The sequence below is a fragment of the Dermochelys coriacea genome, chromosome 6 (assembly GCF_009764565.3).
Source record: "Dermochelys coriacea isolate rDerCor1 chromosome 6, rDerCor1.pri.v4, whole genome shotgun sequence".
Lineage (NCBI taxonomy): Eukaryota > Metazoa > Chordata > Testudines > Dermochelyidae > Dermochelys > Dermochelys coriacea.
In genome coordinates, this window is record NC_050073.1 from 68,003,915 (window position 1) to 68,026,466 (window position 22,552).

The following is a 22,552-nucleotide window of genomic DNA, read 5'->3' on the forward strand; positions in this document are numbered from 1 at the left end:
TTTCTTCACAGAGGACTGGTCATCTCCTCCCCGTGCTGTGCTGCCCAGTGCAGTAGTCTGGGAGCTGACCTTGTTCGTGAAGACAGAGGCAAAAAAAGCATTGAGTACATTAGCTTTTTCCACATCCTCTCACTAGGTTGCCTCCCTCATTCAGTAAGGGGCCCACACTTCCTTGAGTTTCTTCTTGTTGCTAACATACCTGAATAAACCCTTCTTGTTACTCTTAACATCTCTTGATAGCTGCATCTCCAGGTGTGATTTGGCCTTTCTGATTTCACTCCTGCATGCCCGAGCAATATTTTTATACTCTTCCCTGGTCATTTGTCCAATCTTCCACTTCTTGTAAGCTTCTTTTTTGTGTTTAAGATCAGCAAGGATTTCACTGTTAAGCCAAGTTGGTCGTCTGACATATTTACTATTCTTTCTGCACATCGGGATGGTTTGTCCCTGTAACCTCAATAATAACCTTTCCGCAGTCCTCCTTCCGAGGAAGTCGTTTTCCATTTTGGATGAGAAGATTCCCTTTAAAAGCAGCTCAGGAGCTGCAGCTGCATCTTTCTAAAAAGCCTATCCACACTGCACCAGAGCATGTCTGAACCTGGTTACACAAACATGGCTGGTTGTCCACACAGCATTACTCTAGCAAGCAAAATTGTGTCTCAGCACTGCATGTCTTCGCTTACCATGCTTCAAAACAGTCTTCGCACCAGTGCACTGTGCTTGCGCATACTTGCAAGCTCAGGTTACCGTGATAATGTTTACTTAATTTCATTTGGATTCCATCAATATCAGGAAGTGTTCCATAATTTGGAATTGTCTCTATGGATTATCTCCTACATCTCCATAACATTACCTTCACCCAACAACCTAGATAAACTTATAATTGAATTGTATCCATAGGTGAAGAAAAAACAAACAAAACAAGTATTCTTTACGACAGCACAAAAAGAGACAGCCCAGAACTGGGATCCACAACACTCAAAATGCAGCTCTAAAAATCCACAAGAAAAGTCATTGTTCAGTCCACAGAGGTCTGTGCTGAGCTTTTACAGACCTGCAAGTTGTTTCTCTATATCCTCACTATCTGCCTACATAGCACCCCCATGGACCTGAAATTGGCAAGGACAGTTAATATGTGAGGAGTGGGTAGTAGTGAGTGTATGGGCTACAGAATAGCCTCCCGTGGCACTGCTGGGGTTAAAGATAGGATGTATCACTGGAGCTCTGGGAGTGAAAGATGAGAGGACTGCCCTCACCAGAAGCTGGTTACACCACCCACTGTATTTATGACATGCTGAGCTGGGGTCTGAAGCATTTTGCACATACTGTATGTGGTTACTATATGCTACTCCACCATCTCTCCCACAAACCACACCAATTCACTCCCCTGCTGTATACTTAGGTGCTAATCCAGTGTCTGTAACAGACATTGATTCTTTTTTTCCCCTCCTCCCTTGTCTTGCTCCCAGGACTCATTCTCTCCCTTCACTTGTGTAAGGGGTCCATCTCCCATTAATGAAAAACAGTCCGTCACTTCTATAAATTGCCCTTTCCACTTCCAAGGGCCTACAGAGAGGAAATCACCCCATAATCCGAACTGCTCTGTGTCTGCCCAGATTGAGGGGCTTCGCTGAGCCTCATGGAGCAGCACTCAAGGCACTGCTGAGTTTTGGAGATCTTCCTGGTTCTTCTCATCAGACCTCAAGGTAAGCAGCTCAAGGCACTGACCCCCATCCCAATGATCTCCGATCCCTGCTGTGCTGGCCTGGCCATCCAGCAGCAGTGTTTCTCCAGGGAGCTATGCTTGGTGGGTGTGATACAGCTATAGGCACTATGGGCCAAGCCTGCAGTTCTCAATCCTTTTCAAAACAAAAGTCTCATGGGGAGGGAGGGGGAAGAGGGTTTGGGGGGATTTTTTTTTTTTTTTATAACTTGAGTAAAGACTCCAGGATTTGCCTCCTTTTAAAGTAACGCTGATGATAACGAGATCAGTTCCTACCCTCACTACCACACATAACACTCTGGCTATGCTTCCCAGTCATGAGTCTGCCACCAGATGGCAGACCTACCAATAGTCAAACACCCATCAAAAGTCCTACTTCCCTTCTCCTCCCCAAAATCCCAAACTTCAAACCGTCTCAAGATATACAAAACTATACTCGCCTCTGCCCTTTGGGGCCCTCTCCATTTGAGGCATTTTTCTTCTTTTCGAGCGTAAACCTGGTTTTATAAGAAAGCTGTAGAGATTTCCTGGACTGCGACATTGGCAGATGACATCACACTCCACAGCAGATGCATTTTTACACATGGAGGTAGCCAATGAGGGAAAGGCCCTGGGATCACTCACCAGTTTCCCGGTGCAGATGGCTGCCCACGTAGAATGCTTCCTTGCCTGAGCCTGGTGCTACTGTCTGCAGGAGCAAGAAATGAAGACACTCCAGAGAGAGTGCACGCACGAGAGAACAAACGAACACACAGGCTACTATTCCACTGTAAAAGAACACAGCAAGGCATGGCCAATATGGCTTCATCAAGGACTAATCAGAGATCTGGGGTATAACAGAAGCCTTCCTTGGAAGTGAGACAGAAGCAAAAGAGAATATAATCAGTTAATGCTGCAGAGAAAAGATAAAGGCAGCAAAAATGCAGGATTAGAGCAGCCAAAGAGGGTAAGGGTGTGTGTGTGGGTGGGGGTGTGTGTGTCAGAAAGGCTACTACTAACATGGGGAAAGTCAGAAAGAAATTAGGTCCATTACTAGTTGATGAGCGAGGATACCAACAATAAATGCTCTTTGATGGTTGTGATACCCAATGCCTCCCCAAATCTGTGCATAAGAAGGAAAATAAGAGGAGAGACATTTGAACAATTCAGAAGTAGTGAAGAGTTTGTGAATGCAGCTCTTGACAAACAATATGACACACTTGGGAAATGGACCATGCACAAACCGGTAAGTCCAGAGATGTCCAACACTGTAGTATTTTCAAAATATAGAAATCAAAATAAGTATAAAGCTTCATGGCTCAGGATGTTCACTAGCTAACTCCCTGCATGCATCTCCCCCATCTTGTGCCTTCACTGACTGCTGGTGGCTTTGCCAATAGATAGCGGTGGCCTAGTCACCGGATGGTGCACAGCCACATAACCTGCAATGCCAAGTTTTCCACAACTAGTGGCCTTAAAAACCCATTTCTGCAGCCACCTCAATCTCCAAGCTTTCTCCAACCTGCTGAAGCGGACGAAGTTCCCCTCCAGTGGATCCAATTCCCACAGCGAACCTGCCAACAGACTCAAAGAAGACACAATATTTAATTTGCATTAAATAAACCAGCCCTATTTAGATACATTTAGATTTGCACACAGAGCAACAGACAAAGAAAGTGAGTCCAGTGGATGGAGCACCAGCCTAGGAATCAGAGGACCTGGCTTCTATTCCCAGCCCTGCCACTGACCTGCTGGGTGGTCATAGGCAAGTCACTTCACCCCTCTCTGCCTCTGTTTCCTCTCCACCCTTTCTTTGTCCTGTCTATTTCGACTCTAAGCTCTTTGGGACAGGGTCAGGCTCTCACTATATGCATGTACAGTGCCCAGCACAACAGGGTCTATCTGTCACAGCTGGGGCCTCTAGGCGCTATTGTAATACAAATTACAGACATCTACTGATCTCCTGGTGATGTTGAAGGGACTCTCCCTCCCTCCCCCTGCTCACAAGGTGATAATCCGTCATCCCTCAGAATGCTTTGCTGAATGCGTCTGTTCCAATGGGTGTTTCCGCCTGGTGGTCTGAAGCCACAGGACTTGGAGGCTGAGGGGTTTGGGCTTTTACCACTAAGAAGTCAACTTCTTTTTTATTTTTAATTCATTTGAGAGGAAGACATCTTCTCTCAGATACTCCTGGGATGGAGGCCACAGGAAACTAGATTAAAAAAAACAATGCCCCCATCTGGTGCTCACTCAGCATCTTCCTCCTTGGGTAGCTCTCTCGACACACACAAAGAAAGATACCTAACTACTTTCCCTATCCCTCTGTGGGCTCATTCTACAACCCTACAGATATCCACACCTCCATGAGTACCCCCCCACCCCTTGCTCCCAACTGCAAGTTTCCCATCAATCACACATACCAAGGTGGCACATTAACATCTGCTCCTAACCGACTCAATCTTGCTCACTTCTGGTTTCTGGATTACTGGCACCTACTCAATTCTCCTCTTAAATTGTTCAAAGAGCCCCCCAGCCTGAAAACTGGCCAGTGCTGGAAGCCGTATGGAATTCTGAGTGACAGCGGAAAATAAAAACTGCGCAACACTTGACATTTGTTTTCTAAATCAATACAATTTTTCAAATTTATTTTTTAAGAATTACTTCTAATATATCTTTCTCACAGAAGGAGGGTATAGGGAATGCTCTCATTCCATCTGTAAACACTGAAATACAGATCTGGGAAACCAGGGAAGAGACACAAAAAAGTGCATTTTACAAAATTCTCAACTAAAATATATTTTACATGTATTACATTTCAATTTAAATTCTACCGACTGCATTTTCAGTTTCAAAAAATATTTCCATATCTAATAGATTAAAAAAGCATGAAATATTCTCATTATGGATAAGACATTTTGATTCATTTACATGCTGTTTGCACAACAGCATAAGCAACCATGTGAGTCTTGAACAATGTTCTTGGCCTGAAGCAGATTCTGACATAACATCAGAAGAGACAGGATTTCTCCTCTCTGGACGGGTGTGACAGCACATCCCAGAACCTGGGTAAATACAATTTTTCCTCTCCCCTTTGGGCAAGTTGGATTTCTTTTCCTGCACCTGGAAAGGAGGTAGGACAGTTGGGGGGTGGGTGGGAAGGGAGGAACCAGGAGAAGTAAGATTTTCAGCAAGTGACTGTGGTTTCTGAGACTGGATAGTAAACGCTTTACTGACTTTGCAGTAGTGTGCAGATTTGAATTAGCAGGAGGGCTTGAGAAACCCTGTCATGACATCAGTAAATAAAGCTACTCCTTTTGCAGAAGAGGATACCCAGACATCTTAGCATGGACTGTCCCTGACCCCATTGATCCTACTCAGAATGGCTCTCCAAGGGGTCCCAAATCTGACTCAGGACATATCAGCTCGTCCATATAAGGGGTTCCTATCATCAATCTGGGCTGTTTCCCCTGTATTAGTCCCACTGCTCCATTTTCCCTGTGCACCCCTTTTCACCCTGTAGCCACAACAATTACCTCTCACCATGGGACCAGAAGGGCAGGCAGCAGCTACAGAAATTATAATATTGCTCCACAAACACATCACTGTTTATTATGAGGGAGCAGGAGCTGTACCGTCCTCCCATCTAGAACCAGTGAGCATCCCCTCTATGATGCTTCTCACTTGGCCAAGTGAGAGCCCTGAGGTTACTCCTGACCCTGCCCTGATGCTGTAGTGAAATGCGCTCTGTAGTGCCAATGGCCTGAACTCCTTATTCCAAGTAATTGTTAAGGAAAACACAGACAATTACTTGACACCAACAGTACCTTGAGGTATAAGTGGGATTAGATGCTTAAATTATGGATCTGTGCTCAGTGCCTACTGTTAAACCTCTTGAAAATGAAGGCTTGGGAGTTTTTCTCTGGGGTGCATTGGCAGGGACTTTGGAATTTTTCATCATCCTCTGGAATACTGAGCAGGAATTGTCCACTGAGACCAGGTGAACATGTGCCACACTTCGAGGCATGGCCCTCATGGGCCTCAGACCTTCCCATCTTCTTTCAAGATCCTCTTGTCCTTCCATAAACATTCCCCTCTTTGGTATGTAGAGCAAATCTATGGATAACGCCTGTACTAACAGAAACACAGGCTGCACTATTTTCACTTAACGGAATTGAATGTGGTAGGGATATTTTCTCCAGGCCAGGTAGGCGTAGCGTCAGTGATCAGAGCAAGAGGGAAATCCCCTTGATTCCAGCTCTGTCAGAGTCCATGGTGAGTACAGGTAGTGCTACTTCCACTTAAAGGACAACAACATTAAAGCAGTATGAACACTTCTATTGTTTAACACTAGTTCAGGCACCCCCAAAACTGAAAATGCAGGTCCCTAGTTTAGATGAGTGACTCCAGCAGTCAGCAGGTACATGGACTGATACAGTGTTGATTCTCATTCTTTAAATTAGTGCAATCTACAAATGGATTCCCAGCTTTGTGTGACTGATTCAATGGACTCTGTTATGCTGTCCTTTGGTTTTCTTTAGAATTAACTTCAATAGTTTGTGTTAAGATAAACTAAAGTATCTCTAGGATCTATACACATAAGGCAAGAGGCAAAAGTATCTGTAGGAATCAGGTAGCATTTTTCAACAACGCACACGTCTCATTGGTCAGTTCCTTTCAGAAGCCACAAAGCCACCCTGGTGAGCATGTTCAGATGTCAGTATAAGTGGTAGGGGAGGAGGATGGAAGGCAGTGCCAAAAGAGAGCACTGCTAATTTTCTCAGCAGTATGACCATGCCCAAGACCAAAACAATTGTGTCAGGTGTCATTTTTAGGATGAAATAGCCAAAGGAAATATTTTTCATTTCTTCCCCTGCCTCTAGCTTACCCACCTATGGTGGAATGTGCACATCTAGATTCTACATGGACTAAACTACAGCAAAGAAAACTGAACTTGGAAAGGAGAGAATAAACCATTCATACTGCTAGGGATAGCCTCTGATGTCAAGGAGGGCAAGGAGACAAGTATCCTAAAGAGAAGAAAAGCATGGCTTTCACTTACAGAGCAAACCTCGTGTGTTCCATATCTTACAACAGTACGTGTCTGCTGGAAGCGTGCCTTGTTGGCCAAGGATCTCTGACAGACATGCAGCTTTCCATAAAGGCGTGAGGTAAGGCCTACTATCCCTCGCCCCGTTTTCTTCCTTGGAGCTGAAACAGAGTTCACGGCCTGCCTAAAGGCCCCAATCTGGGTAGTAAATCATAGACTGCAGAAAAACTGTATAGAGAAAAGGAATCCCTCTCCCTTTACAAAGCAAAAACTATTCAATACGGCAGACAGCCACTCTGCACCTGGCACAACTTCACGAGGAATTATTGGATTTTGAAGTGGCAGTGACATCAAGAATCGCTACACCCTGCCTTTTCTGCTGGGCAAGCATGACTATCCTGCACCATGCAAATGAACCGGGATTTGCCCTCTCTCTTCACATCAGGACATGAAAACCATGGACCTATCACAGCTTGACTCATACCTGCACCACAGCATCCCTCCTACATATTCTGACCACCCCCACCAATGATGGCTTTGGATTTAGTATACTGGCTTTTCTCCCCTGCAAAACCCCTCTCAATATATGCATCTCTATATACATATATAGATATAGATCTACATATGCAAGTACCTATATCTATATACATATATTTATTTATAGGTATATATTTTAATTTATCCTCTTTAATGAAGTGCTGTGCTTTGAACTGCTGGCCTTCCTTGACAGGGATCTGTTCCTGAATGCGGAAATCTTTTCAGTATTTGAGGACAGAGTGCTTGGATGTTCCTTCTGGCCTGCAAGCAGTACTAGAAAAGTTGCTGAGCATGCGTGGATGTCCCAGACGGTCAACCTGCCACTGGCTCTCTGGTGCCACTTGTCATCACCATAGCTGGACTGAAGAGTTTTGCTACTGCGGATTCTTCAAGATGCGCCCATGTCGAAAATCATAGACATGGCGGCAGAGGAAAACCAGATCAGGATCAGTGTCCTCTGGCACCTTGCGATGTGAAGGGGTGGAATACTCTTCTGACGGAGGAACCATCATTGTTTTCCTGCCTGGGATCCCCTCGACACGACGCTTTGCCAAGGCACAAAATCTGCAATGTGATTAAATACAAAATGTCACAGGGAATCTTCATTTAGTGCCTTCACTGCTCAAGCTTTCACTTTTCCTGCTAAGGCCTCCTGCTGGAAGAGACTATACTCTCTTTCTGCTCCTTTATACCCATTATAGTATATTCCTGCCAGGCTACTGCAGGAGTGGGGAGGATAAAGTTATGGATTCTGGAATAGAACTATCCTTTCTCCAAAAAGATCTAGAGGTTGGTTTACAAGTTATAACTACTCTGAGCTTTACCAAATAGCACACTAGTTTAGATTTCCTGGCTGGTAGATTCTGTACAGTTTTACAGTATGGAGGATTGCAACAGTTAATCTGCATTGTTTAAACACCTTTGCCTTATTTCTGTTGATCAGCATTGGAAAAAGATTATTGCTCAAATAAAGCAAGAACAGAAGCCAGGTCACAGAACACTCCATTCTCTGAGTCAACAACGCCTTTTATTGGTGCTGCAGCATGACAAAACAAACTTAAATTAATGCATACTGGAGTTGGATACTCTGGACCAACACCTGCCATTTGTGAGCCTGGTGCAGGAGGAGGAATATGCCCTAGTGGATTATAGTACTTTAAAACAATGACTGGACATTTGCAGAAAAAAATGTGTGCATATAAAACGATTTGCCAGCCAGTCAACCTGATAATTATACCACAGTGTTTCAATTTATAAGCACTCATGGCAGAAGGCTCCTGGGCACCTTAAAAATATAAACATTTTAGCTCGAATGGAGAGAACGTGCACAAACAGAGCTGAGATCAGGAGCAGAACAAAGCATGCCACAAATCAGCAAGTAAAATAAAAAACCTTGAGCCTTGCCCAGTGGGATGACACAAACATTCAGTGGGGCGTGTTGGAAAGGACAGCATTCCTGGCACTGCAGAGAAGGTCCTGCCTTCTGTACTTTCTAGAGTTTATTTATAGCGAAGCAGCTGTAAGAACCTCACTGAGCTCAGCTGTAGCAGCAGGACATAAGCAGACAATACCTGACGTAGAAGAGCCCTCTTACATGAAGCTATATGAGTATAGCCATAAAATAGTGATACTCTAGCTGCCTGTTCTGCAAGTGAAAAACCTATGGAATGTGGGTGTAAAACTTGTGGGCGAAGACTCCTGCACAGTAGCCAAGCTTGTTCTGCAATAGCTGCAGAGCTGGAGTGGTTAAAGGGCACAAGTGTGCACATACCAGTAATCCCGCCTAAAGATCAAAGGCTGGCATCTCCATGCTAAGGTCGACATCGGGAAGAAAGCGCCTACATTTGAAATATTTTGAAGATTAAAACCAAACAAACAACTATTGGCCACTGATGAAACATGGACTTCGGTAATCAGATTGTGATTGAACATGATTCTCATGGTGAGAACTCTTAGCATTGTGCTTGGTACATACCCCAGAGACAGAGCTGCCAATGAAGCAGCAAAATCCTCCATCCACAGGTAAGATCTCTTTCCTATCTAGCTTGAGTTCAAACACTTACTTTGCAACGACTGTGGTAGCACTGGGATGGAATCACCATGAACAAAGCTTATGTAATTTTGGGCATCTGCTTACTAACCCAGCTGGTTGAACTCTCACCTGAATCGAGGCACTTAGGAATGGGGGAGGATATCTGCAAGATCTCAATGAAATGGATACCACAGATCATGCTACTTATCAGTTCTTCAAGTGGTTTCAAAGACACATTGTGCAACAGTGGTTATCTGAACAAGAATCTGTATAGGAGGTTCTTCTGAGCCAGTGAATTCAGCTTTGCTGACCAGTTTGTGAAAACACCTTCCCACTGCCTTTGCTGATGTCTTTAGACTCCCTGAGCATTCAAACCAGTTTAGCACAGGTTTCAGAGTAACAGCCGTGTTAGTCTGTATTCGCAAAAAGAAAAGGAGTACTTGTGGCACCTTAGAGACTAACAAATTTATTAGAGCATAAGCTTTCGTGAGCTACAGCTCACTTCATTTCGATGAAGTGAGCTGTAGCTCACGAAAGCTTATGCTCTAATAAATTTGTTAGTCTCTAAGGTGCCACAAGTACTCCTTTTCAGTTTAGCACAGGTCAGCAGTGGACCACTTGTACAGTATGCAGAGAGGCACATTTCTAAGGAACACCGCCAACAGGTCCAATTAGTACAAAATTTGTCAAGTTGGCTCTACTGTGCAGCAAAAATATCTCAGCATGTGGCCATAGAGTCAGGAATAGCTGCTGTGGGTTCTGAAATGGGCAACCCCTCAGCATACAGTAATTTATGAGGAAAGGCTGTATTCTAATCACAGCAGCTTCATGTCAGAACTGATGCAACTTCACAAGTTCAAAGCAATTAGAGTAGGAACAAACCTGTCCTCTTTTGCTGGTGGTTTAGAACATCCTGGGTTTTTTTTTGCAGGGACTCACTGTATAAACAAGCTTTTCTTCACTACATTTTCATTCTATGGCTCACTTTAGCAAGTCCTTCTGAAAGCTAAGTTATACCAAAAGGAAAATGACAGAAAGTGGTCTTTCCAAATTATTTTAATTCTCCAATTACTCAGAGTGGATTTATTCCATTTTTATTGAAGTTCCAAAAGGCAAATTCTAAACAGTTCAGCGCTGCTCTAGTTGCTTTAATGTAACATCTGCCTACCTCTGTCAAGCCATGCCACAGGGAAATGGGACTCCTGTCCAGAATTTTCAAACCAGTGCAGAAGCCCAATGGTATATTATTCCCAGTCACTCATGTCTGCTTTTTCAGGGAGTGACTTATTAAAAAAGCAGCATGTAATTCAGAACCAGGATGTACATGGTGTGCAAAAGAACTTTTGTAAAAATCAGTATAAGTTTGTTTAATTAAAAATAACTATTGTAGGAAATGACCTTTCATCCTGATATCGGGATGCAAGATCATTTTTAGAAACCCAGTGAAGCACTGGAATACAGCATAAGGAACAGTGTGAAACTGTCTAAGCTAGTTTTACTGCCCAAGATGAGCAAAGCATACAATGCAACCAACAGCACACAGGAAAAGCACATAAAATAGGATACTTTTTTAAAGGGTTATTTTCCATTTTAATAACCTACGATCTGGACTTTAAAGCTAATTTCTATTTTGCCACTGTTACTTTAAATGGTGCAATCTGTTAGAAAATACAGATACTCTGAAGTCCTTGGTCACTCAGACTGATTAAAAATAGCAAAAATTAAACCGTAAAGTCAGTTAAATACTTCTCTAGTCACTATATTGGGTGACCTAATTACCAAAACACCTGATACTATAGGCATGCCTACAAAGAGTGATAAGGACAGCAAACACATTAGGCATATGCATTTCAGTTGAACTTGGAGCGCACATGTGCATGTGGAGGAAATGTAGAATATTGTATGGGTTTCTCTATTACACTCCAGTGTTGTAACTGAAATGTTAGTGTGTTTTACTGTGTCTATTGATGAGCAAGTTCTGTAGTAGAAAGGTCATGCATGTGTAAACACTTACAAACCGCTCAAAGTGTTTATAAAACACAAAGCAAAGAGATACCCAAAGGAGCTAGAGCATGACAAACACTCCTAGATTAGCACAGCCCTCTCATTCACTAAATGTACTGCAAATTTACCTAGAAGAGGTAGGCTGCAAAGCACACGCAGTTCTGCTGAATGAGATCAGGTAATAGAAATGTTGAAAAGAACTGGTGATACAGAGATAACTTGCTGTTGCTTTTGCAACTTAAGAGCACCACCTACCTGCAGTATTCTGCAAAGGTCAGAACATAGCACTTTTCCTCAATGCAGGCAATACTGTTTTCATCCTGATGTCGGGATGCAAAGATCTCGTTCTGCAAACGGATATACAATGGGGACAGTCACTCAACTGGACAGGAGCGCTTAGAGAGACAAAGCAGTCCTACGTTTACTCTCCTTAAAGAAGAGAAAGGCTATGCACACATGCAACAACACGCTTCTTAAAGAGAAAGCACAACCCCCTACAAGTCAGATGTTGCAATTAACCCAAACAATTTACAGTTATAATTTTATAGCCTAATTGTTTTAGTGACCAAAAGAACTTCACTGTTTAACTTTTGACCAAAATGTTATAGCTTTCCCATCACATAAACTCACCACCATTCTACTTTATATTGTCAGGTCTCCACATGTATTGCAAATATCACTGTTCAGTAAGACAGCTGCCACCATCAGGCAACTCAGAGATACTGCTTATAACCAAATCTCTCATTTCAAATGCAATTGAGAGGCTGTGACTTATATTGTGATAAGTGCTTCTCACCAGGTGACCTTTCAGAATGCTGCATTGAGCAATATGAAATGCAGCTTTTTCAAAAAATGCTCTTCCAATACCAGTCTCAGCAAGAAGACAGCTTAGAGGGGAAAATGTCTCTAATGTCTGTCAGGGGAGATACTACACAAGGCCCAAGATGCAAAGAAATCCAAAGTAAAGACAGGATTTTTCACCCCATCCAATCCCAATGTCAGACCTCTAGAACTGTATATGGGAAGACTGGAGAAATTGCATGTCAAAGAAGGAACCTTCTTACAATCCCCACCATTGTTTAGCAACTTAGGCAGAAGGCAGGAGCTCTCTTCCTCCCCCATTTCCAATACCCTGGGGGACAGTCTCTGTTTTCTCTTTCCTGAGCTGGAAATCTTTTCTGATGAATTTTCACAAATAAATGATATGAATGGAGTATGAATGGTACTTAGCCAACCTCTCCCATTAGCCTCTAAATTACTGTAGTGATCAGTCTCTGACTAAATAAATTGTCCCCTTTTCTTCTCCAACTCTCCCCCATCAACTGAAAGAGCTATTCTAAGTGATGAAGAAATGGCAGTAGCCTCTTCTCCCCAGTTTGAGTCTCGAAAGGGTGCATCTGAAGCAGTTAGGGAGGGGTTGACAAGTGCTGCCACTGGGCATAGGCCAACCCAGCTGGAGCTAATTTAGTGAGTATTAGGTGTGGCAATCAGAAGCAAAGAGGATCTGGGGTAATAAGAAAAGGAGGACTTGTGGCTCCTAAGAGACAAACAAATTTATTTGAGCATAAGCTTTCGTGAGCTATAGCTCACTTCATCGGATGAAGTGAGCTGTAGCTCACGAAAGCTTATGCTCAAATAAATATGTTAGTCTCTAAGGTGCCACAAGTCCTCCTTTTCTTTTTGCAAATACAGACTAACAAGGCTGCTACTCTGAAACCTGGGGTAATAAGGGTGCTGTTGTGCAAGTGCCTGGAAGCAGCAGCCAGGAATGTACTTCAGGGTTCGTTTCACCTGGAGCCCCAGGGAAGCAGCGTAGGTGAAGGACAGGCTTCACTACAGCCTCAGAAGCAGGGTCAGAGTCTGGGAACGTGATCAACAACTAGACAAGCAACAAAAAACTAACCAACAAACAAACCCAACCCATAGAGGTGTGTGAATGTTTTGGTTTCCTCCTTGAATCAAGTTTACCTGAGTCATCCTTGGCAAGCCTATTCCACCTACTCAGCCCAGTGGCAGCTTCTCCTTTTAAAGCCTTTTTTGTATAGCAAGACAGGTGTGGAAGGAGGAAAGTGAGGTAGTTCCTCCCTAACCCAACTTCTTGCTCTCTACGCACTAAAATGCAGCTAGATACCCGCAGATTTCATTTGTGGACTAAAATGTCACAAGGTATCAAACTGGTTTCCAAAAAAAAAATTGGGGATTGTACATGTGGCACGCACAACTACTGAATGGAATTTAAAAACAGCACATTGTGGACTTGTTGGATGGAAAAATGGCACTAACTCATTCCTCTCTAATCTCTGTGCTCTTTTGGTTTAAAAATGTACCTTTCCCCCTCCATGCAAAACCAAGCAAAGCAACAGGCCTGGGTTTGAAGACATACTGGGTCACAAGTTTTACTTTTAAAAGTGAACCCTTTGTGCAGAAGGAGCACAGTATCCTTCTTAAGCCTCCTAATAAATCCACCCTTTTCTGTCCTATACAGATTTACTTTCACATTATACAAAAAGGGAACAGGAGCTTTTGGTCTAGTATGTCTAATTTCAAAGGCCAGAGGGACTGCACTGATCCCCTAAAAGAGGAATTTTTAATAGAAAGTCAATTCAATTCATAGATTTAAGGAAAGAAGGGACCCATTAAGATCACCTAAATCGGATGTCCCACATAACACAGGCCAGAGATTCTCACCCAGTAATTCCTGCATCGAGCTCATAACTTCTGGTTGAACCAAAGCCTATCTTTTTGAAAGACATTCAGTCTTGATTTAATACAAAACACAGCATTTTCTGATTCCCAACACAGTGCACCTTCCCCTAGCTAAAGCCAAATAGCATCTTTTATAAAGTGGCATAGGACTGTTTTCAGACCAGAGAAAATAGTAAATTTTAAAGCAAAGAAGGTCCTGTGAAAGGTACAGATACTTCTGTTACCACCCATCCTTGCTACTCACAGCATTAGATTGCTTGTGTCCTACGTGAAACACACTGGTTTTACCCATTCAACACAAAAATATGGCAGCATCTGTGGAGCAGCCAGGAGACCAGTGTGACAAGGATCCTGTCTCTATGTGTTATGAAGGGCTAAGCATGAATGCTGAGCAGGGATGTTCATTCCAGTCCCATCTCCCTGGAATAGAGTGGATCCTTGCCAAATATCCCCTAACCATCCCAACTAGGTATTTGGGACTGCTCACCTGATGCATGCTGGGATTGCGACCTCCCTGAGTGTGCTCCGGTCTGTAATACCACAGGAGACTCATCATTAGCTCCCCTGGAAGGAGACAAGAGACATTTTGAAGTCAGTGATGAAAACATGCATTAAGGAGTATCACCATCCAGTTTCAGCTCTTCTGTTTCATCCATCAGTCCTTGTATTTCCATAGCTCTCACCTAACTGCAGCTATACCGTGATAAATATTTGATGTTGAGCTGAGTTTCCTTTTGTTATAGCAACTGACTAGGTAAAACAAGTGGCGTCACTATTCCATTGTACCCTCACCACCTAATAACTATTCACAGTTCCAGATGAAGAGGTCACTAGTCAACAAAGCCAAACTGTTTTGTTCAAATATAAAATAGCAGCTGAATTGGGATTTGTCAAGTACACGGGTCCAAGGTTTAGGACTTGCAATATTTAGTCCTGGACAAATGCAAAAAAAGCACTACTAGCATGATCCCAGCAGTGGCCTTACCATCTTAAGTTTTGCTATTTCACAAGCTGTCAGGGGTATGACTTGCTCTGTACCATTTGGCATACTAAGCTTCCAATTTATACAAAGAATTAGGCTCTAGCCCTGGAGACTTGTCAGATATGGGATCTTACAATCAAAATCACACTATTCCAATTACCGTTCGGCTTGTCCCCATTACATGATTTTCAGTGCTAATACAAGAACTTCTGCAGCTACAAATCAATGCTTCATCTCCCAGATTATAAACTGTTTAGAATATTTGCACAATTAGTGGTTCATGAGATACCTGCTTCTACTAAATCACATGGGCAAAATTGTTGCAAAGCTCTTTAGTTGGTAGATCTGTGCAGATGCTTTCAGGACAATTACTGATTCTGAGTCAATGATTACAAAGATGAAATTTCAGTTCCTGTAGCAGAGTTCACCATGCACAGCTATAGGGCTTTGATTACCTAGCTCCTTCCCTTTATCACCCAAACCGGTAGTGGTGAGTTATTCTGGCAAATTAGCGTCCGCTACTCAATTCTGCCATTAACCCATTTCCACTCAGTTCTTTGGGATTTGACAGACAGAGGGTGAACATAATGTACTCTGGCTTTCTGCCCAGTACCTGTTTTTGGGTCTTCCCACAGCGCCGATATCTTTGCCACATAAGGCATAGATTTCTTTCGCGGTCCTGATTTCAAAAGGACTGTATCTCGTACCCGGATAATTTCCCCATCTCTCTCCACAGCCTGGTAGCTCTTACGAACAGCTGGCTCTGGCTCATTCTACAGTGTTGGCAGGGAAAAGAGAGGCAAAATGTTAGGCTAGGAAATACTTTAGAACAACTAATCCAAGCTGCCTTTAATCTTCCTGGTCTTGGTTAAAACAGTTCACTAAAAACCCTGTCCGAAGTGGTGCACCTTGGATGCAAGAGCTCCCAGAGAGAAGTCACATAGCACAAACCCACTCATTGCATCTCTATATCCAGAGGGCAAATTTGAAAAGTGAGTGTGAACTATTTGCTAATGAACCTAGAAAAAAAAGCCACAGAACATTCTCCTGGGTTCACAAAAAGAAAAGGAGTACTTGTGGCACCTTAGAGACTAACAAATTTATTAGAGCATAAGCTTTCGTGAGCTACAGCTCACTTCATCGGATGCATTTGGTGGAAAAAGCAGAGGCACCAAATGCATCCGATAAAGTGAGCTGTAGCTTATGCTCTAATAAATTTGTTAGTCTCTAAGGTGCCACAAGTACTCTTTCTCCTGGGTTCAGTAATCAAGTGTCTTCAGATCAGGTATGGCCACCAGTCTGATGTTCAGAAAGGCTATGGAGAAAACGTACTGCTATTGCTTCTGTACAGTAGATTGCAGAATCTTCACCATGCCAGTTTAAGAATCAGTCCTAGTCTAAAAGAAAAAAGTAGTACTTCGAAACCATCTCCCCCATTGTATTTTAAATTAATCAAAAGTGACCATTCCTATACCTGTGCACACACAAACCTGCTTTCAAGTAAGTGTTCTTCTGACCACGAATTTTTAATATTACCAACCTAGATATTGTAGGTTTCCATGCTTATGCTACTGGTGCAATTGGAGACTAAATTTGTTGTTTGTTTTGAAATATAATAGTTATGCTTCCTAAGAGACTGTTAAAAACTATTTGTAAGAATGCAACAACATGTAATATGTCCTCTTGAAAATATAGGCAAAGTGAAATCCACTTTACTAACAAAGTGAGGTCAAGGAGTTGTGACAACATAAATTGGGCTGGTGCAAAAATATTTGGGCTGAGTTATTTGTTTCTTGGCTTCTCATTCTTCCTCCAGCACTACAGCAGCACATACCCGTGTCCCCAGCATGACAAATGAGCAAAGAAAAAGCCTAAAGGGTGAAGGTTGCTTTTTTGCTCTGCTCCCATCTGACCTCTTGGGCATGAGGAACAAGAGTAACAGGCTCTGCCTCTATGGATACATCTACAGTACAAAACAAAACCCAAAGCTGACATTCCCACACAGGCTGGAGCTTGGGCTCTGAAACTCAGCAAGGGGGTTGGTCTCAGAGCCCAAGCTCCAGCCCTAGTGGGAATGTCTACACAGCTATTTTTAGCTCTGCAGTGCATGCCAGAGTGTGTAGACCTGGGCTCTGAGACTCTGCCACAGGGTTGGTTTTTTGCAGTGTAGATATACTCTCTGAGTTAAGAGCCACCTATTCTGCCCCAAGACATGGGATAGTTTCCTTCAGATTTTTTTTTCTTCCAAATTTGTGTGTACACTTTGATATTATGGATAAAATGAAACCACAGAGCAGGGTAACCCCTGATGCAGCAGAGTTACCTCACAGGGACAAATCTCTACTCCTATGGGCTCAGAATGCCAGAGATCGGTTGAAGGGGGAAGCCTAGTTGGGAAACCCCCATGGAGAAGAACAGCTGGCTAGGCCCTATAAATAGGGCATAAAAGATGTGGGCTGGAGGGGCCCCCATTGGACTGACTTTGTGTCCTTCCCAAGGCCATGTACTGGGCAACAGAGGGGGATTATTGCTGGAGCTACAGGCACCACCAATGGCTGACGAGACAAGCTCAAGCAGCTTGGCAGTTGCTATTTTTGCCTTAGAATTGCCATTATATTGCTGCTTCCTCTAGTCCCTGTACTGGGGATAGAAGGTACCACTTGCCACTTCCCTCTTGGGGGTTCACTGCTTCTCTGATCCAGCACCTGTGTCCTGGCTTACAGGAGGCAGCTGTCCCTCTCTGACTACAAACCCAGCAGCACTCGTTCTCAATTATCTGGGAAGAGGAGCAGGAGAAGCAGGTTTTCCTTTTAGGCTTTTTCTCTGCTTGCCTGTCATACCAGACGCCAGGGCAGACCAGGGCATGTGCTGCTGCAGTACTGGAGAAAGAACGAGAAGCCAACCATCAAGTGGCTCAGCCCCAAAGCCCAGCAAAAATGTTTTACACCAATCCAATTGTTCCCTTATTAAAGAAATGCTGGATGACATCCAGTGAGATCGTGCTGTGACAGAGGTAACAGCAGGAGTATCACTCTGGAGAATGCTCTTGTACCTGCAGGCAAGTCTACCTAACCTGAAATCCTGCAACCTCCCTTCCTTGTCCCTACAGGATCTCAGTTTACAGTGCAGCATGCTTGGAGGCATACATAGGAAAGCAGAATTTTTCCAGCACTTACCACAACATACACGGCCTTTTCGCAGGCTGCACCCACGGGGATCCAGCCATTGGTTGCTCTCCTCCTGCTGATGCGTTGCTGCTTTGGATGAGAGTGACCTCCTGCTGCTTTGCTATCACAGGCATGTAAACAGCCAGCAGTATTTCGAAGACCAGATTTGGAGCCACTGGGGGGCTTGGAGCTCTGTGGACACTCTCGGGCCATGGTCTGGGGTTCCGAGTTGGGGGTCTGCAAGTGAGGAACTGGTTCTGCAGCTGGTGGCACACTGGGCACAGGGCATCCTGAGAGTGGGTGGGCAGGTGATGCAGGGTGCCCTGCCACAGGGATTGTGAGGCTCAGCTGATCCAGAGATTTGCAACTTTCTAACAAGAGGGGAAGAGGGGGAGAGTGATATATTTGTACTGCAGTTTCTTGATAATGACTAAATTAGCAGGATGATCCCAAGCTAAGCAATACTTTCCTAAGGAATTCTCTTTATTGCACTACTAGTAGTAGACAATACTTTTATTTAAGTATGGACCTCCTGTACTAGGAAACATTTTGTACTACTGCTCGATTCTAAAAGCAATGACACTTGAGTATGCTGCTTTGAAAATGCAGTGAAGTACATCCTCACTATGACAAACCCATTTGATATGCCCCTTGGTAGTGCCAGCCTCTTATGTACAAAGGGCTGGGTTAGCACCCTAAGTGATATACTAGACTAGATACAGAGATTCCAGTTTGTCAACATACACATAAAGGTGAGTAGCAAAAGGGCTTATTGTGTGAGAGAAGTGAGAACTCGCAAAGGACTAAACTATACATTAACCATCTGTCAGGGACAGTCTATACATACTCAACCCTGCCTCAGCACGGGGTGGTGGACTAGATGACCTCTTGAGGTCCCTTTTAGCCTTACATATCTATCCCTCCATACTAATCCAAAAGCCAATTTCCTTCAAGGTGCCAACGCAGGCATTAAGTTTAGTCAGTGAAATTGAAGAGCTTTTTCTAATGAGAGCCAGACCAATGATAAAACATGGGGCCGAACTTGAAACAAAGCATGTGCTGTTGCCTTTAGGACAGCCCTATATCCCAGAAGCAGACATATTTACTACCACAGGCTAGCAAGTCAGCTGACAAAGCCTTCCAAAAGCATCCCAAAGCATTTTACAATGATAATACACATCCAAAATTTCCAGTGCCCGAAGCGTTCAATCCACGAAATAAGCCTGAGTAAAAAAGAAAGAAGCTTAGATCTGAAGAAGTCTAGTGACACAGCATTATCAATTCCAGCAGGGAGGGAGCCCCCAGCTTAACAAACAGCCCAATACATAAGAAAATCCCCATGCTTCATAAATCTGAAAGCATGCATCCTGGAAATGCCAACAGGGCAGCTTCAGGCAATCTCAGACAGCACTAAGGTTCACAAAGACAGCTGCTTTGATACATCTTCAGGTCCCCAAGCGGGCACCGCCTTAAAAATAAAAGCAGTTTAAGAGAATCAGCGTAATAACTGATTCAATTTACAGAGTGAAGCATGGCTGAGGCTGCTCTAGACAGCGGGAAACTGCTGCCCTCTGCCTCCCACTCAGTGAGCTGTAAAAGGTTATGAAACAATCACCATCCTTGGAGATAGGAGCAGTAACAAAAGAAAGATGCATTCACAGATTAGCAGCAACAGCTATAAAAACAAGTATAGCTAATAGAGCTGGTCGGAAAGATTCTTGATCTCTCTGCTTGCTCCGTTTGTAGCCTGTAGTGCTACAGATGTAGAGCATTGTTCCCCTGGGAGGAGGAGTGTTTTCTGTCACTCAGCAGCTTCCCTCCGACTCTTTAGCTGATGGGGTTAGTGGGTGATTGTGATGGGTGTTTAAAAGATGGTGAAGTGGGAGGAAGAACATTGGAAGGTGCAGAGGGGCACACAAGGAGAATGGAGCAGTTGTACTAATAAAGGAGAAACAGCCCAGAATGATAATGTGGGAAAGTCTTAGGAACTCTTAAATGGACAAGCTGACATGTCTTGAGTCAGATTTGGGACCACTTGGACAGCCATCGTGAGTAGCTGTATTTAATGGTGTGAAGATTAAGAACTGAACTCTGGTGCCCTATGGCCTAGGCTCCCAGGCTAATTCCACAGATGACCTGGATAGTAATGTAGCAGCCTCATGGACATTGAGATCACAAGCTCTTTTCAGTTCCAAACTGAAGCATGACAAACAGCTTCACACTAATAGCTACCTGCCTTAAGAAAGGAAAGACTTCATTCAACAGGTGCTCAATAGGGCCACAAGAACCCCATCATGTCCTACATTCCCATCTGCCATGCATACATTCCCACCACCAAAAATGATCTGCCTGGGTTTAACCTCTCTAGCATCCCTCCATCACCATTAATTCATTGGTTTCAAGTGCTACCAATAAAGCATTTCCCATGTCTAAAAATAGATAATCTTTGTAGCCAACTCCTCATCCAGTCTGCTCAGTCTTAACTCCATTACCCTGCGTGCAGTTTTACATAGCAGGCTGCTGTCACTAGAACACAAGAGTAATCCCTCTCTCTCTCTCTCTCTCTCTGCTGGATATGGCACACAAGCACTGCCCACGGCACCAGCCTAATCCCTTCACCTGTATACAGCAGACCCCCATCATTCACCTACAAGCGAACACATCCTCCTCAGTGAATGAGACTGGCACCTCATTCTAACAATGCACTGTGCTACCCTGAGTACGAAATTAACACCTGTCCCCTGTAAAGAGAAGGCTAGTATCTATGAGCAGCACTTAACTAATCCCATCACTATCAGGATGACAGCATTCAAAATCAGTTATCTCTCCAAGGGCAGTTTGGCCCCACTGGGTACCCAGCTAACCTCTCTAACAAACTGTAATCAACAAGAATATAGATGCAAAGTACTTGATATGTCAAGCTGGCAGCACTGGGGGATCAACCTTATCCCCTCTTCTCTGCATATGACATTATTCAGGTTAAAGTAATCCTTTAACTCATTGAAGCTGACCTTTCCAGGAAAGACTCAGATCTTTTTCACAAGGCTCAACAAACCAGATCTAGAACATTAAACTTTATTTATGCTAGAAGAGACTTCCCTCCACACTTCACTCAGCAAAAGCAGAAAATCTAGTGTATTCCAATTTTGCAGAATTCTAAATGGAAGTTACTCAGCAAGGAAGACAAGAGGGCCTGTCCACACCTTTGAACACACATAACCCAAATGCACCACATTTAAGAAGTGTGCTAACTTGCCACTTGCCTTTAAAAAGAAAAATCTATAGCAGGGAAAGTTTGGAGGAATACAGCAGAGTTGGAGAAATCCTACCTGTGGGACAGACTGGCACTACTCATGGAACCTTAGTTAATCTATCAGATTTCCAAGAAGGGATGACATCAATCTTCTCCCTCTGCATAAGACATCAACTTTTCTCTCTCTACATAGGAAATCACTCAGAGCACTACCAAAACATCCTCACACCCCTTTCATCCGAATGTTAAGCTAGCATCACCAAGGTGCCAGACCCAATTCCTTTTAGTACACTACAGATTGTCATGACTCAAGGCAGTATGTCAAAGATCAGTATTCTTATTTCTGAACTAGTCTTCTCACAAGTAGTATTCAGTTATTAAAACCCTTAGAGCTATTACTGAGACTTTAATGTACTGTCTAGCCCCCCAGGGTAGGGGGTCACACCAAGACAGCAGAGATACATTTTGGAAAAAAAGCACTTCGCTCAAGTGCTTCTGAGTTACAGCACCTTCTTAGAACAGAAGGAGGCCAGAAAGCCCATCTCATCCTGTACTCTTGACTTAGAAGATTCATCCGCCTACCTAAAATCCATCAGCAGTTTTAATTGCGTAAGTTATCCTTCCCTTTGAATCCTAAACTCTACAGCATTGCTGCATGTAGCTGCATCTTCAGAGACAATTCCATTTCATAGGTAGATTAAGCAATCCCAGTTTATAGATTACACTTTTTTTTGGTAATAGCAACACACACCTCCTTTATAGCTTGGTGGCTTTTATACTGAAAATGTACTGGTATATGATTGTCCTGGCACAACAATTCTGGTAGCCAGTTTTAAATATTTTGAACAGACATTTCTCTACGTAGTGAAGACAAAGCTCCTGGATAAAAACCATAGCACAAAGTCTATGGATATCATAGCTAGAGAAAAAAAGCTACACAAATACCTGAACCATTTATTAAACATATTATGCTTCTGAGTTTCAATGTTTAATAGGCTACACACAAAATCAGGGGAAAGGATTAATAGGATCTCAAGAATCCACTGACATTCAGTGAGTTAATTATCTCAATGTACAGGGTGCAATTATGTTACAAATCTCACTGCTAACATCTTTTGGTGT

The 22,552-nt window shown here is 43.4% G+C and overlaps 1 protein-coding gene across 4 annotated transcripts in view; it reads right to left on the minus strand.

Annotated features, from left to right (window-relative positions):
• Positions 1-4,313: 4,313 nt before the first annotated feature.
• BAHD1 (bromo adjacent homology domain containing 1) overlaps positions 4,314-22,552 on the minus strand; it is a 73,491-nt gene continuing 55,252 nt past the window's right edge. For 3 of the 4 annotated variants that reach the window (XM_038406519.2, XM_038406521.2, XM_043516335.1), the window contains exons 3-7: positions 18,187-18,548; positions 15,624-15,783; positions 14,516-14,592; positions 11,578-11,669; positions 4,314-7,850 (exon numbers count right to left, since the gene is read on the minus strand). In XM_038406519.2, coding sequence (XP_038262447.1) covers positions 7,661-7,850; positions 11,578-11,669; positions 14,516-14,592; positions 15,624-15,783; positions 18,187-18,548 — 881 coding nt within the window. In that variant the 3' untranslated portion in view covers positions 4,314-7,660. Of the gene's footprint in view, positions 7,851-9,057; positions 9,125-11,577; positions 11,670-14,515; positions 14,593-15,623; positions 15,784-18,186; positions 18,549-22,552 lie in introns of all 4 variants that reach the window. The other variant, XM_038406522.2, reaches the window with a different exon arrangement.